The following is a 22,705-nucleotide window of genomic DNA, read 5'->3' on the forward strand; positions in this document are numbered from 1 at the left end:
ATTTTTTTATCCACTCGAATGTTCGCTCGTTACAACTCTCTCAACTAGATACTGTATTTTTCTTGTAAGAACATAATATATGTAAACGTAATCTCAAGAGTAAACGGTCTATAGGCATCTAACACTTTTTCCCCTCGAAACTTGTATTGTCTCGTATCCCGGATGCTTCAGAACCAATCAATTTACTCACAATGTCACATTGTATGAATTGTATCCCTCCGATGGCTATGGGAATCTCGCACAAGAACTAACCTTCTCGTGTTAGAACATGGGGTTCTATTGAGTTCGAAACTAACTATTGCGTGTCAATTAATGGATGACATTTTAAAGTAGCTAACGGATGAAGAAGATAGATACATTACATATGAGTATCTCAACAGTAGTAATAGATAGGTACAATAAATCTGCAAAACGATCTTATTATCAAATAGACCGACGTCCACCTATTGAAAATCTACACTCAATGGTTCGGGGCGGTTCAGGTCCGCAATTGAAAATAAGCTAAAATGAAATCACGTCGATAACAAACTACGTATAGTAATTTTGTCGCCAGAAAACTGTTTCGTTTATGAAACTTTGTTAATACTTTCATACACATAAAACAATGCAACGTAATAATAAAATAAACTATGCATGGTAGCATTTTGATGGCTTAAGCCACGAAGAATAAGAAGCCTTGCAAGGGCCACTTAAGCGCGCAGTCTACCAAATTATACAACTTTACGAGTAGGTAGTAGGTACCTATACCTACACCACGTGCCGAAATGGGATTATAGGATAAGGATTACTGCAGTAAAAAGTCTTCGTATAACTCTTAGCTTCCTTTAATTAGCTTAAATGTGACGTTTCCACGTATTCCATTGACGGTTAACAATTAGAACAATTGCAAGTAAAATGTTTATGCCAGTAAGTAGATTATGATCAAAAACACAGTGGTACATTTTACCATGAGGGGTGATCAAAATTAAAAAATATAGGTATTTTTAACGGAATGAACTCACGAAAGTAGTAAAAAAGAAATAACTAACTTAAAATAGGTACCCACTAAATCGTTATGTCAAAATGTATGATGTTGTAAGCTGAAAATACGTTCCCTTAGATTCCTTAGAAGTAGATACATTAAAAAAAAGTTATTATGAAGAAAAATGATTATTTAATTTAGCATGTTCAGTTTGGATTTTTTTTTATACCACATCCACCTATGTGGTGCACCAAACAAGCATACGGGCCGCCTGATGGTAAGCAGTCACCGTAGCCTATGGACGCCTGCAATTCCAGAGGTGTTACATGCGCGTTGCCGACCTTTTTTTAAAAACCTGTACACTCCTTTTTTGAAGAACCCCATACCGTAGACCCTCGGGAAAACCTCGGAAGGGAGCTCATTCCACAGCCGGAGCGTCCGCGGGAGGAAATTCCTCTAAAACCGCACAGTACGCGACCATTTAGGTTCTAGGGTGTGTGGATGAACACCCTGCCGATGGCGAGCGGTGCGGTGATAGAAAGCTGCCGTTGGCATCATGTCAAACAATTCTTCAGAGCACAGCCCATTGTACAAGCGGTAGAACACACATAAGGAGGCAAGGTCTCTCCTCAGACTTAAAGGTTCAACACCGCTTGTGAGTTTGGGATCATCGACGATTCGTACAGCGCGGATTGGAGGAATGTTTATTGTTTGTACCATTGTCTTGAATATTTAGGTACTGTTCACAAGGTATTTATTATTCATGGGACGGGCTGAGCTCTGTGATGACTTGATGAGCATCTAGGGCCCCAATCCGGTGTCAATGGCTCTAGAGAAATCGTATTTAGCTATTCCTCCGTATACTTTATATTTAAATAATTCAAATGTAATGGGTTGGTACCTAAATAAATAACAATATTTTTATTTATGTATTTATTAGGATAGGTTTTTATGTAAAAACAAAATTGTTTAACAACAGTCATTAAATCAAATTTATGAATATAAACTGATAAACAATCTGAAAAATGTCATCTATAGGTGAATTGATTATCAGTTGGGTATAATAAAAATAAATCGATTTGACGTTTCGTAAATAATAGTTAGCTGTTGACTAGTCCGGAAATAACATTGTAAGCAGTTATTTAGACCTAAAAGGTTTTAACAAAATTTGTAACTGCTAATTGCATGCTGCTAAATGCATTTAATCTGAAAAGCTACATTTTACTACTAGTTAGACTTAGACCGAAGAAGAGAATAACAATTTGCTCGGTATTTTATTACATTTCCATTTGCGACGTTTAACTTTCGTTTTCCTTATCAGTATCGTAATCAACTGTTCGCGGGTATTCTGAAAACAAACCGCTTTGACCTAAATACAAGTACTAGATACATTGTGGGAAAGTACAGCTATTTAGGTTTCCATCGTTATCGGTGTCGGCACGCACTTTTTAGGATCGTATGACAGTTTTGATGATAACAATTCACATGATTGTCATTTATTTGCGAACTTAAGAGTTTAGAACTTAGTTTTAAGTTCTAAACTCATGTAATTTATTGTGTTATAACACTTAAAATAACTAAAACGGGGTTTAAGTAAAGTATTACTGTCTGGTAATTTTTAATCTTATCTCTTTGTATTTTTATGTTGTAATCTTCTAGATGTTTTCCAGTTGGTTTGATAATGGCAAAACGGTTAAAGTAAATAGCTATGATCACAATGCCTTCGCGTCAATTATTCGAAAGAATTTCTTCCTCAAAATAGAGTCGTCAACATCGTAAAACTATTAAAACGCGACGGACCGACTACTCTTCAGAAAACTTGGCAGTTTAATTAACAAAAATAAATATACTTGGCAGTTCAATTAGGCGGTCTTTACATTGGATGCAGATCGCATAGCTATATCGTACAGTCGCCATCAAATATATTGGAGCTGCCAAGGTGGTCACAAATATCTGAGCACGGCTCTATTGTCCAGGCGTTAGAGTGCGCGTTTTTGAAGACTTCGGCCGCTCCGATATAATAATATGATGGGTTCTGTACATTAGCGCTATCTCTCTGACACACGTACAGTACATTACGATAACCGCGAGATTTCAATGAACACGCATCTTCAACAATAGTTGAATGGATGTTGAAAAACACGGGCCCATCTCGGGCCAGAATAGCTGTGTGTTTACTAACTTGGTGGCTGTTTTACAAACCGCCGGCTGAGCGATACAGATCACTGCCCTCATAGGCAGAGTGAATTTAAGAAGACCCAGACCCATCAGTCCCACCACACTCTGGTTCTTTTGGGGGAGGGGGATAAACAACTCAACTCATCAACGTAAAAAAACGCGTGGGTATCTGTATCTAAATGAAAAATGCAAGTACTTATTCTTTACTTTAGAACCGGCGTTGAAGATAACGAGTGTTACCTTGGATTGGATACGTCTCCTGTTCCACTTTAACGACGTATCTTCATATAAATTACAAATAGGAACAAAAATTTACGCACGGCACATACAAATGTGTGTGCCGTCAATTCTTGTAAACGCTTCATAATGCAATGTCTATGGGAGGTTAATCTGTGACGAGCGCACACGCCGCTTGCCTCGTGATGTGGATTAAGAAAGTGATTTAGGAATGTTTGAGGACAGCGAATGACATTTACAATTTATATTAATCTCAGTCTGGCATCAGCAGTCTGGCAAAGGCACTTTGTTGGTTGAAAAAGGCGGCAAATTTAAAAAATGTAGGTGCGTGACTCCCATAGAAAATTTTAATTTCACGCCTTTTTCTACTGACAAGTTGGGTGTGTTTAAGCATGCTTACATAGGCTCGAAACTACAGAGCCTAGTGAGTATTATATTCATTGCTACAGAGCCTATGAGGTTAAAACACCCGACAGATTAAAATGGTTCCAACTGGAACCAAAAGTCTGTGGTCTATGGTTTGTTTTTTTTATTTGTTTTAAATGAAGGTAGCGCCATGTGCATAGCTTTACACGTTTACTCTCATTTTGAAATGAGGTGCCATAAGATTTGATTTTGGAGCCTAAGTGACAGTTGCACCATCCTCACTTGACAGACTGATCAACGTCACCCGACGCGCCACGGCGGTTTACTATGAAACTTTCCATACAATAAAATTTAGCGAACTCTTCAACGATGACAAACAGTTTGGTGCAACCGACCCTAAGTGTTATTAGGTTATTATATAGCGACTTCTAATAAAGAAGGTTATATTCCAGCAGTGATGCAGTGCACTAACTTTTATTTAACACTAATAAGTATTAAGATTAAGAAAAACAACGCTGACAGACGCAATCTATTGGTACCCATTGTAATTTCTATTAGGTACAATGTTATTGAGCCACAAACTCAACGTCTCCGTTTTTTGCGTATTTCACAGAATGAAAAATCGAGTTAGCACAATTTGTACGTGCAGTTTTTTCTGTCGAAGAAATCGTCACTATTTACGTAATCGTCACTAACAATTGGTGTTCGTTTAGCAACAAAAACAAAACGAACGGCCGGTTACGAACGATCTTGCTCGTATAACCTGCAAATTGGAATTCTAAGTTGGTCGTTATAACTGAAAATAATGCTTCAAGTAAGTAACCTATTTACAATCAGGCTTTATCAGTTCAGATCAGGCAAGTTTCCCTTTAATTATATATTTTAGGCATGTTTGATAAATTTTAAACCACAAAATGTTAGAACCTTAACATTAAGCAAAATTTGTATAGTATTTTTATTACATAATAAAAATAATAACTTTATTTTTCTTCTATTGTGATACAAATGTCTAACCTGTTTTACATTTGTTTTTTAATTTAGTTAACTTATTTAACTCAGCTTCATTCAAAAAAAAAAGATACATATACATAGATATAAAATACTTGGCAAATAGAGTTTGAAATTACATGCAATTTAATGATTGTTGATGTTTACAGTAGGTACCCACCAATAGTTAAGTACTTTTTTTTTTATTGTATCACCCGGTGAGTCAGAGATCTGTTTTACCGCAAACAGATATCGGAAATGGCCGGTCATTTGTACATTTTGTACGTGATGTCACGCTACAGGTACAGCGCTACAGGTAGGTATACCTAACACAGGATTTTTAATATCAAAGGTAGGCATAGTAGAAATACATTTATAGGTATAAATTGAATAATATAGTATTACTGTCTTCGATTAAAACTATTTGAAAGGTTTATTACGCGACATACATAATTTATTTTGATATGTAGTTTTATTCCTTATATAATAATGCATTCAAACTCTAATTAATTTGTAATGACCAACGCGCTTTAGTTATTGAAAATGTTTGCCTTATTCAGCTCAATAAAAATACATTAACTTCAAGTCTAGACATGTACCTACTTTATAGTGAATTTATTTTCTCGTGCTACATTCTGCTTGTAACAGTCACAATGACTCTTACAAGCAGCCACTGACTTTTCGGGTGGACATGCACTAATTGTCAGAGAACCATACTTTCAAATTTTAATTAAAACAGATACTAAAAGGAAATAACATAACCAGCATTTACATACGTGTAACGTGTACACATAACATAGCCTTTTATAATATGTAAATAAAGGCAGTGAAAGGACGTACCGTTATATCACATGGGTTATACAAAAAAAAACAACGGGTTGCACTCAGGGAGTGCCGGCAGAAGTGAAAACTCAATGACTATAGTGCAAAATGCACTATGTATAATTGAGGTTAACGCCATTTAGCGTTAGCGTTAATTAATTGAAACCCCTAAGCACATCACTGTTAGTACTCGAGTTATATTAATACCAGTTAGAGCGAAACTCACTAAATGGCATTTAAATCAATAAATAAAAACTCAATGACATTACATGTAACAGCTTTTCATGTAATGTCATTGAGTTTTTCTTTATTGATTTAAATGCCATCTAAATGAGTGGCCATCTAAATCTTACGGTCACGTGATCGTCTTACGCTGTCTCGAGTTTAACATTTTTTCCCCACTTCAAAAAGTGCACAGCGCCGCTAAAGAAGTTTTCACTTCAAAAAACTGAAGTATACATTTAATGTAAATAATAACATTAAACTACCAAAAAAAGCCGTCGTATCGTAGAAAAGAGTATAATAAAACAGGTAGAGTCAATATTTGCAGGTAAACAACGATCTAATATCAGCTTTAATAGCGTTTAATTATATTTGTATTTAGAATGTATCAAAACTTGTACTTAATTCTATTTGGTTATAAAAAAACGATGCACCCTATTTTAGGTAGGCATTCCCGTTGCACTTGACTGCGTTCCCACAATTGACGCACCTGATAGTTTTTTTTTATATTTTGTACAAAATTGAATCTTATTCCAAACAAATTACGGTTGAAACGATAATTTAGGGCCTGTAGTTTGGCAATGTTTTGGTTGCTCAATACATTTTGTAAAGCCTTATTATAGCGTTATCGATTCTATGAATTAAAGATGAAAATAAGATGTTACGAGCACGAATAAATTGCGTAGCCGTTATTAAAGTTGGCATTTGATTAAATAAGCAGTTGTTTTTCATCTCTAAAGAAAAACAAGTTTGTTTATAATACCTAGGATAACCATAAACAACATCAAATTCGATGTGTTTTATTTTGGTCAACAATTGTTAAATATCCGGTTCGAAGGACCACTATGAAGTTTAATGCGTTGTATTTATTTATGTTACTTCCATTTAGTAACTGTATGGGTCATAATATAACAATAGAAGAAATATTTAAGTGCCTAACTCATGGGCACTCCAGTATTTGGGAGAAAGAGCATAGAAAAAAGACAAAGCATACCTTCGGCACTAATCGTCTCCAAAACGAAAAAGAAACGGAACCGACGAAGCCTCCGATTCAAGGACCGTACACACAACACAAGAAAACTTGTTGTCACTGTTTCGAAACACCACTTAAAACACTCGCATCAACAAACCCAGGAACCACTTTTACAAATCACAATTCTTTCTTGCTGATAACAGATAAGTTTCAGTTAAACTTGCTGAAAAAACCGGTTTTCATTTACGTGAATATTTATCATGCCGCGGAGCGGTACACCTGTATATCGCTAGCGCTCCGCGGTGACTGACTGCTGCGGGACAGGGACAGCGCGATGATGCGAGAGAGAGATACACGGTGACGTGGGAGGGACGGATCAAGAGCGCCCAGTGGGCTGCTTTAATTAAAATACCAGAGAATTGTTTAGATTCATATGCGAGACATTTGTGCTAACGATTTAATGTGAAAATGCAATAATGAGACAAGTAATTACTAAAGTAGCGGCTGTTGTATCGTTTATTAGAGATCTAATTAAATGTTGTATAATGTGCGCAATTATCGCAAAAAATTTGTTGATGGTTAAACCCGAGAGTGATTACTCGGAGAACGTGAATCACTGATGTAGTTATTGACTATGTATGGTTACTTTTAGAATTTAATTAATCAGTTTTACCATCAGACTCGTTTTTGTGTATGACATAAAACAAAATTATAATATTTATAATAGAAATATGATCTTCTTCCTCGCGTTGTCCCGGCATTTTGCCACAGCTCATGGGAGCCTGGGGTCCGCTTGGCAACTAATCCCAGTAATTGGCGTGGGCACTAGTTTTTACGAAAGCGACTGCCATCTGACCTTCCAACCCAGAGGGTAAACTAGGCCCGTATTGGGATTAGTCCGGTTTCCTCACGATGTTTTCCTTCACCGAAAAGCGACTGGTAAATATCAAATGATATTTCGTACATAAATTCCGAAAAACTCATTGGTACGAGCCGGGGTTCGAACCCGCGACCTCCGGTTTGCAAGTCGCACGCTCTTACCGCTAGGCCACCAGCGCTTCTTTATATCATTCATAATAGAAATATGATAGCATCTACTTACCTACTGAGCTATATTTGAGCATTAGTCTTCTGAACTTTTATGGCATTAACAATTTAACAGTATTAAGTCAATAGGCAAATGTGTAAGAAAAAATAAATCCCAATTTATAGGTTTATCTTAACAATTACTTATATTCCCATTATTATAAATGTAATACTCAAAAAATCTCTGTATACATTACTTATTTTGAATTAAATACCTAAATTATAAAATTGTAGTTATCTATTTAAATTTATTCCCTCTATGTTTATTTTATTTTAATAAGTAGGCATTTAGAACGTATACTTTGACTACGATATATTTTACTTTTGTTGCGTTTACCTTTTTAAACAAAAAAAAACTAAATTGTTTTATACTTTTTTGTCCAGCACGTGTTGGCCGTTGGAACCATCGTGCGACCGTACCTCCTGTTACCTGGCACCGGCGCTCACGGCCCCGCGCGTCTCCATTTTACAACTTTGCAGAATGCACAACTTATGAAATTATCTTAACTTATCTTATATCTGCGCTGGACCACTCATAGGTACGGTTTTAATTTTTTTGTTGGTAAGCTTATTAGCGTGCTTGTAGAGTTATTGACATGCCCAAACATTTGGTTTTGCTTTTTTCTTGAATTAAGGTGGTTCGGTAATAATTTGTTTGACTTTGCCTGCCTAGCACAAAAAAGTACAACTTTGTCGGTAGAAAAAGGCGCGAAATTTGAATTTTCTATGGGACGATATAAGCCCTTCGCGACTACGTTAATTTCAGCTTTTTTCTACTGACGGTAACGGCTTGACAGACTAAATAGCGCGTCTTTATACGAGTTTTGACCATAAATAACATAATAAATAGGCTATGGTATATTTTATTCTAATAGTAGCTCGCGTAATGTTAGCTCATATCACGGTCTTCTGTATCTAGTACTAGTACTATTATTTATTCTGTGGTATATATTATACCTTAATCTGTGGGTACTGGGTATTTAATCTCAATCGAGCTTAGGAGAAAGGCATACCTATCGATATCACACACAAGCTGATTTTTTCAGAAAAGTAGAGCCAGAATCACTATAGTCACGGAATAATAATAGGTATGGTAAGCGATATCTAGATATGTGTTGTATCTTGTTCAATATAGGTAACACGTTATCTATTTCAAATGCGCTACATCACACATTATTTACCTAGAGCAGTGGTTCCTAACCTTTTCAGTCCGGTCACCCCTATGACTAACTAGGGAACCTGATTTTACCCCTCCTCCCAATGGAAATAAAAAATAAAACGTGTACGTTTGTTGTATTGTTATATTAGGTTAGCTTCCCCCGTAAAATACCAGTTTTACCCCCACGGGGGTAATTACCCCCAGGTTAGGAACCACTAACCTAGAGGGCAATAGGGACGTAACTTGTTTGAGTGGGTCAACAGATTATCAATTTATCAACATGCTTTCTTTATCTCTTATCACTCTTATTTATCAGGTGTTTCTATGCAGTATACAATCGCCTACACAATAGAATTTGTCATGCAAGGAAGTAATTCTTATCTATACCTAACCTATTGTATAATATTACATACATAGTCTAATATGTACCTATAATGTTAGTCTGTGTTGTGGACTGAAAATAACAATAAGTTCTAAAATATACCCATGTATAGCTTATCGTATATTTGAATAAGTAATTCATTAAATTAAATATAAATAATTATCACCTAATTACAATTATGCCGTATTTTCTCTGGTATTTTATAAAATATAATGTAGGTACCTACCTACTTATAGGTAAAACAAAAAAATTGCAAACTGAAAGATAGTATAGAAGCTGACTTAACCAGCTTAGAATAAATTTAAAAGTGGAAAAAACTGTCTTGAGTGACTTGAACTCATGGCTCACGGCACTGGATTGCTAGCCCATTAGCTACTTTACCAGGCCAGTATTTTTATATAAGTACTATAAGTAGGTACATATATGTATTACATAAATATGGCCATATGTTTATAAATCTATGTTGCTTGTTCATAAGTTGGCCCAGTTTCCTTAACCGGTTTACAAATAGGTGCCTACTTGTTTAATTACATGTAAAAAAAGTGGTAAATAAATACACGTTTGACCTTAAAACAGCACTGTCACAATCGAAAAGTAAAACAAACCATATAAAAATAGATTACTCTAAATTACCTATTGTATTGAAGTCAATTGAATAACTAGCATACGGACAGTACGCAGTGACACCCTCGGCTACTAGCATGTGCACAACGAATAAAACCATTAGTTTGTGTTAATGTTGATAAAACCGGAGAATCTATTACTGAACCATCTTGACAGTTATTCAAAGTGTTATCACGATTAAACGCGATATCTTTAGATAAAAATATCTTAAGCACATAACCATTGTTGCTGGTTAAAAGAGGCTGTATTTCAAGTGTTATTATTTGAATAGATACTAGTTTTATTAGAAACATTGGATTGGATAGACCGGACGCGGCTAGCTGTACATTTAAATTCACGTGAGTAATATTGTGGTGTCTATTAAAATTAATGGTTCAATTTTCATTCATGGCGGGTGTACCTATATTTACGAGTTACGAGCATCCGTCGAAGCTGTCCGGCATTTTTTATTCAGATCCGCTTGCCAATCATTATAAAAGACTGGCGACCCGCCCCGGCTTCGCACGAGTTGACAAATTATACATAAACTTTCCTCTTGAATCACTCTATCTATTTAAAAAAAAACCGTATCAAAATCCGTTGCGTAGTTTTAAAGATCTAAGCATACATACAAATAGACAGACAGCGGGAAGCGACTTTTTTTATTACTATGTAGTGGTAAGTACATAATCATATGTTTTCTGTGACAAAGGGAATGTGACTTTTACGCATTTCAAATATGTGTTTCTAAAAAATATAGGCAATATTAATTTAGGTACTTACTTAACAGTTAATATCCAAATTGTAGAGCTCAAGTTACGATTTTTCACGTCTCCTGAAATTATAAAAAAGACGCTACTATACATAATATTTTTAACTGCTAACAACCTTCTCCTCTTCCTTCCATTTTGCTAATAAAGATGATGGCTATGGCGAACTTGATCTTAGAAATCGGACTTGTAACTTGTGTGTATTACACCAACCTAATGCGCAAAATTAATTATTCATCAATATTCATCATAAACTATGTGAAGTGCGGAAATTGCTGTGTAACAATAAGCAATGCATGCTTAATGAAATGTAGTAACTGCGCATCGCATATTAACTAGACAATATCAGGTCTAAGGTTAGAATTAAAAAGGAATATGGAAAACCGCTCAAATGTAGATATTTGATTTGGTTGTTGGTGTAAATCGGGGCTGATCTCGGAAATAAATACTTTTATTCAATTTTTTTCGGCCTTTTTCATATCAAGTAGATTGTTTATTTCGTATGCTTAGATAAGTATAATTATACTTAATTTGGAGTATATTCCTGTTACGTTGCCTTGCAAAATTAAGTACCTAAAGTCTATTTTTTTATTCGGTAGACTGAAATGACAGGTTAATAGTATGAAATGACATTTCATGTTCATACTATTAACTGTCATTTCAGTCTACGGAATAAAAAAATAGACTTTAGGTAATTTTTCGAAACCAAACATATCTACATAATCATAGTAGTGGCTGGCTTACCGTAAATCTTCAATATAAGTAGGTAGATAAAGTGGCCAAGCCACGGTTACATAGTTCGCGTAAAGAAATAAACTCCTGCTTGGCTCCATCTTGCCGCCACATCATTTGTCGCTTCCTCCCCGAATCCACGGTTTTTTTGCTTGAACCAAGTTTGAACATGCTTTGAATCATGATTAGATTGATTATATTTTCTTTGGTTTGAACATACCAATCATTATGCAGTGTTATCTTGGCACTTTAAAAAACTTGTGTCTTTTTTGTAAAACAATCGAACCCCATGTGTAACGCATTGCAGACTCGTGCGCGATTAGATTTTAAGAAAATTATTCCGTCCGTTCCGTCCCAAAATATTGAAACATGTTACACCAAACATGACAGAACTCTCTGACGGATATAATCATAGAGACAAAAGATTTATCAATAAAACTAAACTACTTACAAGCAACTTTCTTTTTTACTTAACTTCGAAATTGTCAAACGTCAAATTAATGTCAATAAACAAGATGTCTGCGAAAACAGGATCCAGCTTGAAAGAACGCTTTATTATACATAAATTGTAAAATAGTTATGTTAGTAGGAAATTTCACGGGCTATGCGGAACTGGCTAACCAGGATGCTTGCGGTTGTAAAACGACAAAAAAGGGTCTGTTTTACAGTTGTAGTAGTCAGATATTTACATGCATATAGTTAGGTACCTAACTATCAGCTAATAGAACCGATTCTAGGCTGATTGACTTCATCTAACAACCAGTTATAGATTCCACATAGTAGGAGCATGCACTGCATTTAAAAGTACGTGCATGATTGGTAACTTATTGTGTATGAATCAGGATCCCAAGTTACGACCACGGGTTTGAAAATGGCCTGTCTAGTAATCCTACTCGGCTATTTACCAACGTAACATACGATAAGAATATGTATTTCTTAAAAAATCCTATTGGATTGGACATTGTATATGCATCATGAGGAATTCATTCAAAAAGTGGACATGGCACTTTTGCAGCTGAACCTATTGAGGGGCTAGGTCGATTTGTGTAAGATTGCGCTATAATAGGTTTTATTTATGTACTTATGTATTTAATTTATGATGTAAATATTTTCAGGGAGCAAGCACCATGGCAAGAGTGATAGGGCTGGGCAAGGCAGCGTTACGCAAGTACCCCCTGATGACCAACACGGCTGTGTACGCCACCTTCTACACGGCGGCGGAACTGTCGCAGCAGACCTTCAATAAATACAATTCGGTAATATCGATCTCATACAGCAACTTGTAGGGGGCAGCACCAGAGTCCATGCGTGGTAGAGTTTAAATAAGCAAATCCATGTGTATCTCTAACAACAAATTTTTTGCTCTACCAGTATAGATATTTGTGTTATTTTATTAGACATATCTACCAAAACTAATTTCAATAATTTCTCGTACTTTTATCGTTGCGGTTGGTTGGATGTACTCGTATTGCCTACTAAGCTTTTAGGGTTGGTAATCAAGGAGTGTGATGAACTATTTATACGTGGAGCGGCTAAAAAATCTTTCGTATATAGTAGGTACTAGCGACCCGCCCCGGCTTCGCACGGGTTAACCAATTATACATAAACCTTCCTCTTGAATCACTCTATCTATTAAAAAAACCGCATCAAAATCCGTTGCGTAGTTTTAAAGATTTAAGCATACAGACAGACAGACAGCGGGAAGCGACTTTGTTTTATACTATGTAGTAAAGTAACCTATTTCAAATTTACACAAAAATGAAATTATAACAAAAAATAACCAAAAAGATCATGGCAGCGGTGGGATTCGAACCCACGCCTCCGAAGAGACTGGTGCCTTAAACCAGCGCCTTAGACCGCTCGGCCACGCTACCGTTGACGTGGCTACCGAATGTTGACAAAACTTGCCGTCGCCTGTTACGTCATCATATTCATGATATGCGTAACGTATGACGGGAGATAATTATAGCTAATTATCTGTGTATGAACATGAACGATATATTTGCGACATGATGTGGTTATGATCGGTTCTAATATTACTTTGTCAGTATATATTCCTATTTATTTACTTATTTGTTGACAATATCGCTCGCAGACGAAACTGCCTGTTAAAAAAAAGCGGCCAAGTGCGAGTCGGACTCGCCCATGAAAGGTTCCGTATTTAGGCGATTTATGACGTATTAAAAAAAAACTACTTACTAGATCTCGTTCAAACCAATTTTCGGTGGAAGTTTACATGGTAATGTACATCATATATTTTTTTTAGTTTTATCATTCTGTTATTTTAGAAGTTACAGGGGGGGGGGACACACATTTTACCACTTTGGAAGTGTCTCTCGCGCAAACTATTCAGTTTAGAAAAAAAATATATTAGAAACCTCAATATCATTTTTGAAGACCTATCCATAGATACCCCATACGTTACGGGTTTGATGAAAAAAAAAATTTTGAGTTTCAGTTCTAATAATGGGGAACCCCAAAAATTTATTGTTTTTTTTTTCTATTTTTGTGTGGAAATCTTAATGCGGTTCACAAAATACATCTACTTACCAAGTTTCAACAGTATAGTTCTTATAGTTTCGGAGAAAAGTGACTGTGACATACGGACGGACAGACGGACAGACAGACAGACATGACGAATCTATAAGGGTTCCGTTTTTTGCCATTTGGCTACGGAACCCTAAAAAGGAGATAATAAATATTGATAATATGATAATCTGTTAACTAACTTTAAATTATATAAGGCCAGCGACCCGCCCTGGCTTCACAAGGGTTAACAAATCGTCAGGTGACAAGCAAAAGTCACTAAGTACCACCACAAGTACATAGCCATAGTGAACCATATTAGTACGAAAAAAGGTTGATTTTTGTTTAAATATTTTATAGAAATTAGCGACTTTTGCTTGTCACCTGACGAAATTATACTCCTAAAAATATTTCTTGAGTTTATCGCGAACATGCAAACAGACAGACGCGGCGGGGGACTTTGTTTTAGAAGGTGTACCTACTGAAGTAACTCGTACCTCTACTTACGTTTTTGAAACAAACTTTTATACTTTTCATTTATTTTCAGCCTGAAAAGCCGGAGATAGACTACGCAGCGGCGGCGCGCATCGTGGCCGTGGGCAGCTGCGTCTACGCACCTACCTTGTATTATTGGCAAGTATTTGCCAATTCTTAATGAGTTGACTGCCGCCGTTACAAGTCATTCATCTTAATTCCAAAAATCATGTGTAAATTTTTACTTAAGCGTATATTCCACTTAAAAGGTAACCTAATTAAATTAGTACATAACATAACCAATATTATGCCGAAATAAGACTTTAGGGATCCCATAAAGTAGGTACAAAGCACCGCTGCTGTGTCTATCAGTCAGTTTTTTATTACAATTGGTATCCCTTGTGTCGGAGGTAAATTCCATTTTGACACATAGCGACCATAGCGTGGATCGTCGTCATGACCTCACGACTCTCATGATCATTAGTAGAGTAGATAACTGCTGAAGCATATCGCGATCAGCGCGATCGTCGACTTCAGCTGGAAAATATTGCACTACTTTACGCTTGGAGGATACAACTAAACGGAGTAGCCATTAACAGGCTTTCCCCTCTGTCGAAAATAGGCGGCCAACGGTCATACACAATGTATGGACTGACGTTTATCTGACATGGCTATTTTTACGTTACGCATACATTTGACGTTCCCCTCCCCCGCAAAAATCGGCAGACTGTTTTGTACAGAAAATTACAGACATGGCGTCTCCGTTTGATTATATCCTCCAAGACTTTACGCGTCTTTAGTATTTCTTTGTCTCCAATTAAGTACCTACACAGCAGTGTTGGCCGTAATGTGTAATTCTAATTAACAATTAATCATTTCCATTAACCATTAAATCCGCAATTAGTCAATTGCATTACGCATCAATTTAAATTAAGTTAATTAGAATTGAATTTTGAGACGTTTAATTACATTGATTGTCAATCTAAATTAACGTTTAATGCAATTAAATCAATTTTTTCATAAACTAATAATTAATGTTACTATTGCTTAGAAACTTGGAGCTAGGTATTAAAATTAAAAATAAGCATATGAATACAAGCTTCAGTGAATTATCAGGTCGTGATATTTTAAAATGAGACAACAAAATGACCCTGAAACCTGGCAGTAGGTACCTACTGGAACTCAGGTTTGGTGCAACATAGACACACGCCGTTTAGGCTATTCGACTCGTCACAATGAGCACTTGGGAGAGCAGTACCCAAGATGGAGCTGATGCTGAACCTTGGCTGTACCTAGTGGAACTCAGGTTTGGTGCAACATAGACACACGCCGTTTTGGTCATCCGACTCGTCTTGATGAGCACTTGGGAGAGCAGTACCCAAGATAGAGCTGATGCTGAACCCTGGCAGTACCTAATGGAACTCAGGTTTGGTGCAACATAGACAAACGCCGGTTTGGTCATCCGACTCGTCTTGATGAGCACTTGGGAGAGTAGTACCCAAGATAGAGCTGATGCTGAACCCTGGCAGTACCTAATGGAACTCAGGTTTGGTGCAACATAGACAAACGCCGTTTTGGTCATCCGACTCGTCTTGATGAGCACTTGGGAGAGCAGTACCCAAGATTGAGCTGATGCTGAACCCTGGCAGTACCTAATGGAACTCAGGTTTGGTGCAACATAGACAAACGCCGTTTTGGTCATCCAACTCGTCTTGATGAGCACTTGGGAGAGCAGTACCCAAGATAGAGCTGATGCTGAACCCTGGCAGTACCTAATGGACCTCAGGTTTGGTGCAACATAGACAAACGCCGTTTTGGTCATCCGACTCGTCTTGATGAGCACTTGGGAGAGCAGTATCCAAGATAGAGCTGATGCTGAACCCTGGCAGTACCTAATGGAACTCAGGTTTGGTGCAACATAGACAAACGCCGGTTTGGTCATCCGACTCGTCTTGATGAGCACTTGGGAGAGTAGTACCCAAGATAGAGCTGATGCTGAACCCTGGCAGTACCTAATGGAACTCAGGTTTGGTGCAACATAGACAAACGCCGTTTTGGTCATCCGACTCGTCTTGATGAGCACTTGGGAGAGCAGTACCCAAGATTGAGCTGATGCTGAACCCTGGCAGTACCTAATGGAACTCAGGTTTGGTGCAACATAGACAAACGCCGTTTTGGTCATCCGACTCGTCTTGATGAGCACTTGGGAGAGCAGTGCCCAAGATAGAGCTGATGCTAAACCCTGGCAGTACCTAATGGAACTCAGGTCTGGTGCAACATAGACAAACGCCGTTTTGGTCATCCGACTCGTCTTGATGAGCACTTGGGAGAGCAGTACCCAAGATAGAGCTGATGCTGAACCCTGGCAGTACCTAGTGGAACTCAGGTTTGATGCAACATAGACACACGCCGTATTGGTCATCCTACTCGTCTTGATGAGCACTTGGGAGAGCAGTACCCAAGATAGAGCTGATGCTGAACCCTGGCAGTACCTAGTGGAACTCAGGTTTGGTGCAACATAGACACACGCCGTTTTGGTCATCCGACTCGTCTTGATGAGCACTTGGGAGAGCAGTACCCAAGATTGAGCTGATGCTGAACCCTGGCAGTACCTAATGGAACTCAGGTTTGGTGCAACATAGACAAACGCCGTTTTGGTCATCCGACTCGTCTTGATGAGCACTTGGGAGAGCAGTGCCCAAGATAGAGCTGATGCTAAACCCTGGCAGTACCTAATGGAACTCAGGTCTGGTGCAACATAGACAAACGCTGTTTTGGTCATCCGACTCGTCTTGATGAGCACTTGGGAGAGCAGTACCCAAGATAGAGCTGATGCTGAACCCTGGCAGTACCTAATGGAACTCAGGTCTGGTGCAACATAGACAAACGCCGTTTTGGTCATCCGACTCGTCTTGATGAGCACTTGGGAGAGCAGTGCCCAAGATAGAGCTCATGCTAAACCCTGGCAGTACCTAATGGAACTCAGGTCTGGTGCAACATAGACAAACGCCGTTTTGGTCATCCGACTCGTCTTGATGAGCACTTGGGAGAGCAGTACCCAAGATAGAGCTGATGCTGAACCCTGGCAGTACCTAATGGAACTGAGGTCTGGTGCAACATAGACAAACGCCGTTTTGGTCATCCGACTCGTCTTGATGAGCACTTGGGAGAGCAGTGCCCAAGATAGAGCTGATGCTAAACCCTGGCAGTACCTAATGGAACTCAGGTCTGGTGCAACATAGACAAACGCCGTTTTGGTCATCCGACACGTCTTGATGAGCACTTGGGAGAGCAGTGCCCAAGATAGAGCTGATGCTAAACCCTGGCAGTACCTAATGGAACTCAGGTCTGGTGCAGTGCAACATAGACAAACGCCGTTTTGGTCATCCGACTCGTCTTGATGAGCACTTGGGAGAGCAGTGCCCAAGATAGAGCTGATGCTAAACCCTGGCAGTACCTAATGGAACTCAGGTCTGGTGCAACATAGACAAACGCCGTTTTGGTCATCCGACTCGTCTTGATGAGCACTTGGGAGAGCAGTACCCAAGATAGAGCTGATGCTGAACCCTGGCAGTACCTAATGGAACTCAGGTCTGGTGCAACATAGACAAACGCCGTTTTGGTCATCCGACTCGTCTTGATGAGCACTTGGGAGAGCAGTGCCCAAGATAGAGCTGATGCTAAACCCTGGCAGTACCTAATGGAACTCAGGTCTGGTGCAACATAGACAAACGCCGTTTTGGTCATCCGACTCGTCTTGATGAGCACTTGGGAGAGCAGTACCCAAGATAGAGCTGATGCTGAACCCTGGCAGTACCTAATGGAACTCAGGTCTGGTGCAACATAGACAAACGCCGTTTTGGTCATCCGACTCGTCTTGATGAGCACTTGGGAGAGCAGTACCCAAGATAGAGCTGATGCTGAACCCTGGCAGTACCTAATGGAACTCAGGTCTGGTGCAACATAGACAAACGCCGTTTTGGTCATCCGACTCGTCTTGATGAGCACTTGGGAGAGCAGTGCCCAAGATAGAGCTGATGCTAAACCCTGGCAGTACCTAATGGAACTCAGGTCTGGTGCAACATAGACAAACGCCGTTTTGGTCATCCGACTCGTCTTGATGAGCACTTGGGAGAGCAGTACCCAAGATAGAGCTGATGCTGAACCCTGGCAGTACCTAGTGGAACTCAGGTTTGATGCAACATAGACACACGCCGTATTGGTCATCCTACTCGTCTTGACGAGCACTTGGGAGAGCAGTACCCAAAATAGAGCTGATGCTGAACCCTGGCAGTACCTGCAGGTTCAAGATGTGACGGATGACCTAAATAGCGTGGGCCTATGTTGCACCAAACCTGAGGTCCATTAGGTACTGCCAGGGTTCAGCATCAGCTCTATCTTGGGTACTGCTCTCCCAAGTGCTCATCAAGACAAGTCGGATGACCAAAACGACGTGTGTCTATGTTGCACCAAACCTGAGTTCCACTAGGTACAGCCAGGGTTCAGCATCAGCTCTATCTTGGGTACTGCTCTCCCAAGTGCTCATCAAGACGAGTCGGATGACCAAAACGGCGTGTTTCTATGTTGCACCAAACCTGAGTTCCATTAGGTACTGCCAGGGTTCAGCATCAGCTCAATCTTGGGTACTGCTCTCCCAAGTGCTCATCAAGATGAGTCGGATGACCAAAACGGCGTGTGTCTATGTTGCACCAAACCTGAGTTCCACTAGGTACTGCCAGGGTTCAGCATCAGCTCTATCTTGGGTACTGCTTTCCCAAGTGCTCATCAAGACGAGTCGGATGACCAAAACGGCGTTTGTCTATGTTGCACCAAACCTGAGTTCCATTAGGTACTGCCAGGGTTCAGCATCAGCTCTATCTTGGGTACTGCTCTCCCAAGTGCTCACCAAGACGAGTCGGATGACCAAAACGGCGTTTGTCTATGTTGCACCAAACCTGAGTTCCACTAGGTACAGCCAAGGTTCAGCATCAGCTCCATCTTGGGTACTGCTCTCCCAAGTGCTCATTGTGACGAGTCGAATAGCCTAAACGGCGTGTGTCTATGTTGCACCAAACCTGAGTTCCACTAGGTACAGCCAGGGTTCAGCATCAGCTCTATCTTGGGTACTGCTCTCCCAAGTGCTCACCAAGACGAGTCGGATGACCAAAACGGCGTTTGTCTATGTTGCACCAAACCTGAGTTCCACTAGGTACAGCCAAGGTTCAGCATCAGCTCCATCTTGGGTACTGCTCTCCCAAGTGCTCATTGTGACGAGTCGAATAGCCTAAACGGCGTGTGTCTATGTTGCACCAAACCTGAGTTCCACTAGGTACAGCCAGGGTTCAGCATCAGCTCTATCTTGGGTACTGCTCTCCTAAGTGCTCACCAAGACGAGTCGGATGACCAAAACGGCGTTTGTCTATGTTGCACCAAACCTGAGTTCCACTAGGTACAGCCAAGGTTCAGCATCAGCTCCATCTTGGGCACTGCTCTCCCAAGTGCTCATTGTGACGAGTCGAATAGCCTAAACGGCGTGTGTCTATGTTGCACCAAACCTGAGTTCCACTAGGTACAGCCAGGGTTCAGCATCAGCTCTATCTTGGGTACTGCTCTCCTAAGTGCTCACCAAGACGAGTCGGATGACCAAAACGGCGTTTGTCTATGTTGCACCAAACCTGAGTTCCACTAGGTACAGCCAAGGTTCAGCATCAGCTCCATCTTGGGTACTGCTCTCCCAAGTGCTCATTGTGACGAGTCGAATAGCCTAAACGGCGTGTGTCTATGTTGCACCAAACCTGAGTTCCACTAGGTACAGCCAGGGTTCAGCATCAGCTCTATCTTGGGTACTGCTCTCCTAAGTGCTCACCAAGACGAGTCGGATGACCAAAACGGCGTTTTTTCTATGTTGCACCAAACCTGAGTTCCATTAGGTACTGCCAGGGTTCAGCATGAGCTCTATCTTGGGTACTGCTCTCCCAAGTGCTCACCAAGACGAGTCGGATGACCAAAACGGCGTTTGTCTATGTTGCACCAAACCTGAGTTCCACTAGGTACAGCCAAGGTTCAGCATCAGCTCCATCTTGGGTACTGCTCTCCCAAGTGCTCATTGTGACGAGTCGAATAGCCTAAACGGCGTGTGTCTATGTTGCACCAAACCTGAGTTCCACTAGGTACAGCCAGGGTTCAGCATCAGCTCCATCTTGGGTACTGCTCTCCCAAGTGCTCATTGTGACGAGTCGAATAGCCTAAACGGCGTGTGTGTATGTTGCACCAAACCTGAATTCCACTAGGTACACCCAGGGTTCAGCATCAGCTCTATCTTGGGTACTGGTCTCCCAAGTGCTCATCAAGACGAGTCGGATGACCAAACGGCGTGTTTCTATGTTGCACCAAACCTGAGGTCCACTAGCTAGATAAAAATTACGGGCGCCTTTATAAAATTACGATATATTTTTGTTAATTGATAATTATCAATAATATTTTTAATTGTCATTAAAAATTGATTTAATTTTTAATGGTTTGTGAAGCATTAACCATTAATTCTTTTTAATTTTTAATGGTTCGAAATAAATTAATATTAATGCAAATTGATGTTAATGCGAATTGACAATTAATTTTCCTTCAATGGTTAATGGTTAATTCGAATTAACCTTTTCAATGGTTAATTTTTAATGGTAATTGGGATTAACGTTCGGCCAACACTGCTACACAGTCTTGTTACCTGTTGTATTTAAGGTTCTACTGGGGGCCTAGCCAAGATGACAATCGTTTTCTGCAAGTTGTCTCTCTATCAGTTGACAGTTCTATCACTCTTCCATTTAGTGCGGTAGAGACAGATAGCATTTAGTTTCGTTTCTCTTTCTCTGCGAACGATTATCAGCTTGGCTAGATTTCTTTAGGCCCCCTGGTTTCTAAAGAGAACCGAAAGCACTCGCTAAGTATATACGAGTAGTCCTATTTTAACTTTTTATTCTATACGTTTCGCAGGTATAAGTTCCTAGACTCGAAGTTCGTAGGTAAAGCGATGAAGACGGTGGTCACGAAGGTGGTGATCGATCAGTTCACAATGACCCCGGTCCTACTAGCCAGCTTTTATGTCAGTAAGTATTATAGCTGTTATGAGTTGGTCTCACTAAAATGGAGTAGTTTGTATGAAAATTGTACATCAGTGACCCGCTTTCATGACTCTTGGGTATAGTTTTAACGTTTGGAAGTATGCATAGGTACTTAGAAAGATTCTAACACCAACAAGTTTGAAGTATATTAGGGTATTAAATAGAGAGTATTTCAATGTAATCGGCAATGAGAGATTGTTTTAAAACTTCTAAAAAGTAAACATGGAAAAAAAATGAGTACTACATAAGTCTAATATGCCTAAGTGCTCTAACATTTGTTGGGGTTAACTGCAACCCACCTGCAACCTCAAACATCAGCAGGAGTTAATTAAACAAATACCTACTTATGTATAATTGCATCCTTTTCTATTTCAGTATTGGGCTACTTAGAAGGCAGAGCCAACATCTTTGAAGAGCTGAAAGAAAAGTACTGGAAGACTTTCATCGCCAACCAGTGCTTCTGGATCCCTGGGCAGACCATCAACTTCTACTTCATGCCTCCTCAGCTAAGGATCGTCTACATCTCATCGGTTTCTTTCATTTGGATTAACGTGCTTTGCTTTATCAAGAGACAGAAGATGCCTACCAGCAGTGAAAAGGATCTATGAGAAAGAAATTAGCGGAAAAAAGTATTTAGGAATAATTAGTTTAATACGGAAAATGTTTCTGGCCTGTTTCCTGTATTGCATGTCTAATGAATTATTAATTAGTAAAGTACAAATTAATTATCCACCTACGTGGACTTTCAGGAACATTCGATTGCGGGCATTTATATTTTTGATAATGTTATATGCATAATAGGTATATAAGTAGTTAAGTACGTTTATATTAATTAGTTTGAATAGTAGGTCCTAGTTTGATACTGAAAGTATTCTACGTAATCCTATACAGTGCGTAATGAATAAATACTCGTTAATAAATGCAGATGTTAATTTGTAATATTTGTAAATTGAAATTGTATATTTTTAGATAATATAAAATTAGACGTAATTTACTAAAGTGATTTTATTGTTTTGCCGTTCGCATATTTTTATAGCATGTCAATTTCTTCTCGTTCAATTTAACATTAATATTCCTAATTTCTACCTTAGAATGATAGTATGTCATTTTGT

The 22,705-nt window shown here is 39.1% G+C and overlaps 2 protein-coding genes and 1 non-coding gene across 5 annotated transcripts in view; 1 reads left to right on the forward strand and 2 right to left on the reverse strand.

Moving 5' to 3' along the window:
* LOC134651953 (rab11 family-interacting protein 4) overlaps positions 1 to 7,060 on the reverse strand; it is a 120,062-nt gene extending 113,002 nt beyond the window's left edge. For 2 of the 3 annotated variants that reach the window (XM_063507086.1, XM_063507085.1), the window contains exon 1: positions 6,768 to 7,058. The gene's annotated coding sequence lies outside the window, so the exon portion shown is untranslated. Of the gene's footprint in view, positions 1 to 6,767 lie in introns of all 3 variants that reach the window. The other variant, XM_063507088.1, reaches the window with a different exon arrangement.
* A 2,837-nt stretch (positions 7,061 to 9,897) lies between these two features.
* On the forward strand, positions 9,898 to 22,227 carry LOC134652000 (mpv17-like protein). Its single transcript, XM_063507153.1, has 5 exons — positions 9,898 to 10,335; positions 12,594 to 12,734; positions 14,552 to 14,637; positions 21,466 to 21,578; positions 21,969 to 22,227. Exons 2-5 carry the CDS (start codon positions 12,606 to 12,608, stop codon positions 22,199 to 22,201), a joined length of 561 nt encoding a protein of 186 aa, XP_063363223.1. The 5' UTR covers positions 9,898 to 10,335; positions 12,594 to 12,605; the 3' UTR covers positions 22,202 to 22,227.
* On the reverse strand, positions 13,271 to 13,352 carry Trnal-aag (transfer RNA leucine (anticodon AAG)). Its single transcript has one exon. It is a non-coding gene; the product is annotated as a tRNA-Leu (tRNA).
* Positions 22,228 to 22,705: the final 478 nt, after the last annotated feature.

The sequence above is a fragment of the Cydia amplana genome, chromosome 11 (assembly GCF_948474715.1).
Source record: "Cydia amplana chromosome 11, ilCydAmpl1.1, whole genome shotgun sequence".
NCBI classification, from domain to species: domain Eukaryota; kingdom Metazoa; phylum Arthropoda; class Insecta; order Lepidoptera; family Tortricidae; genus Cydia; species Cydia amplana.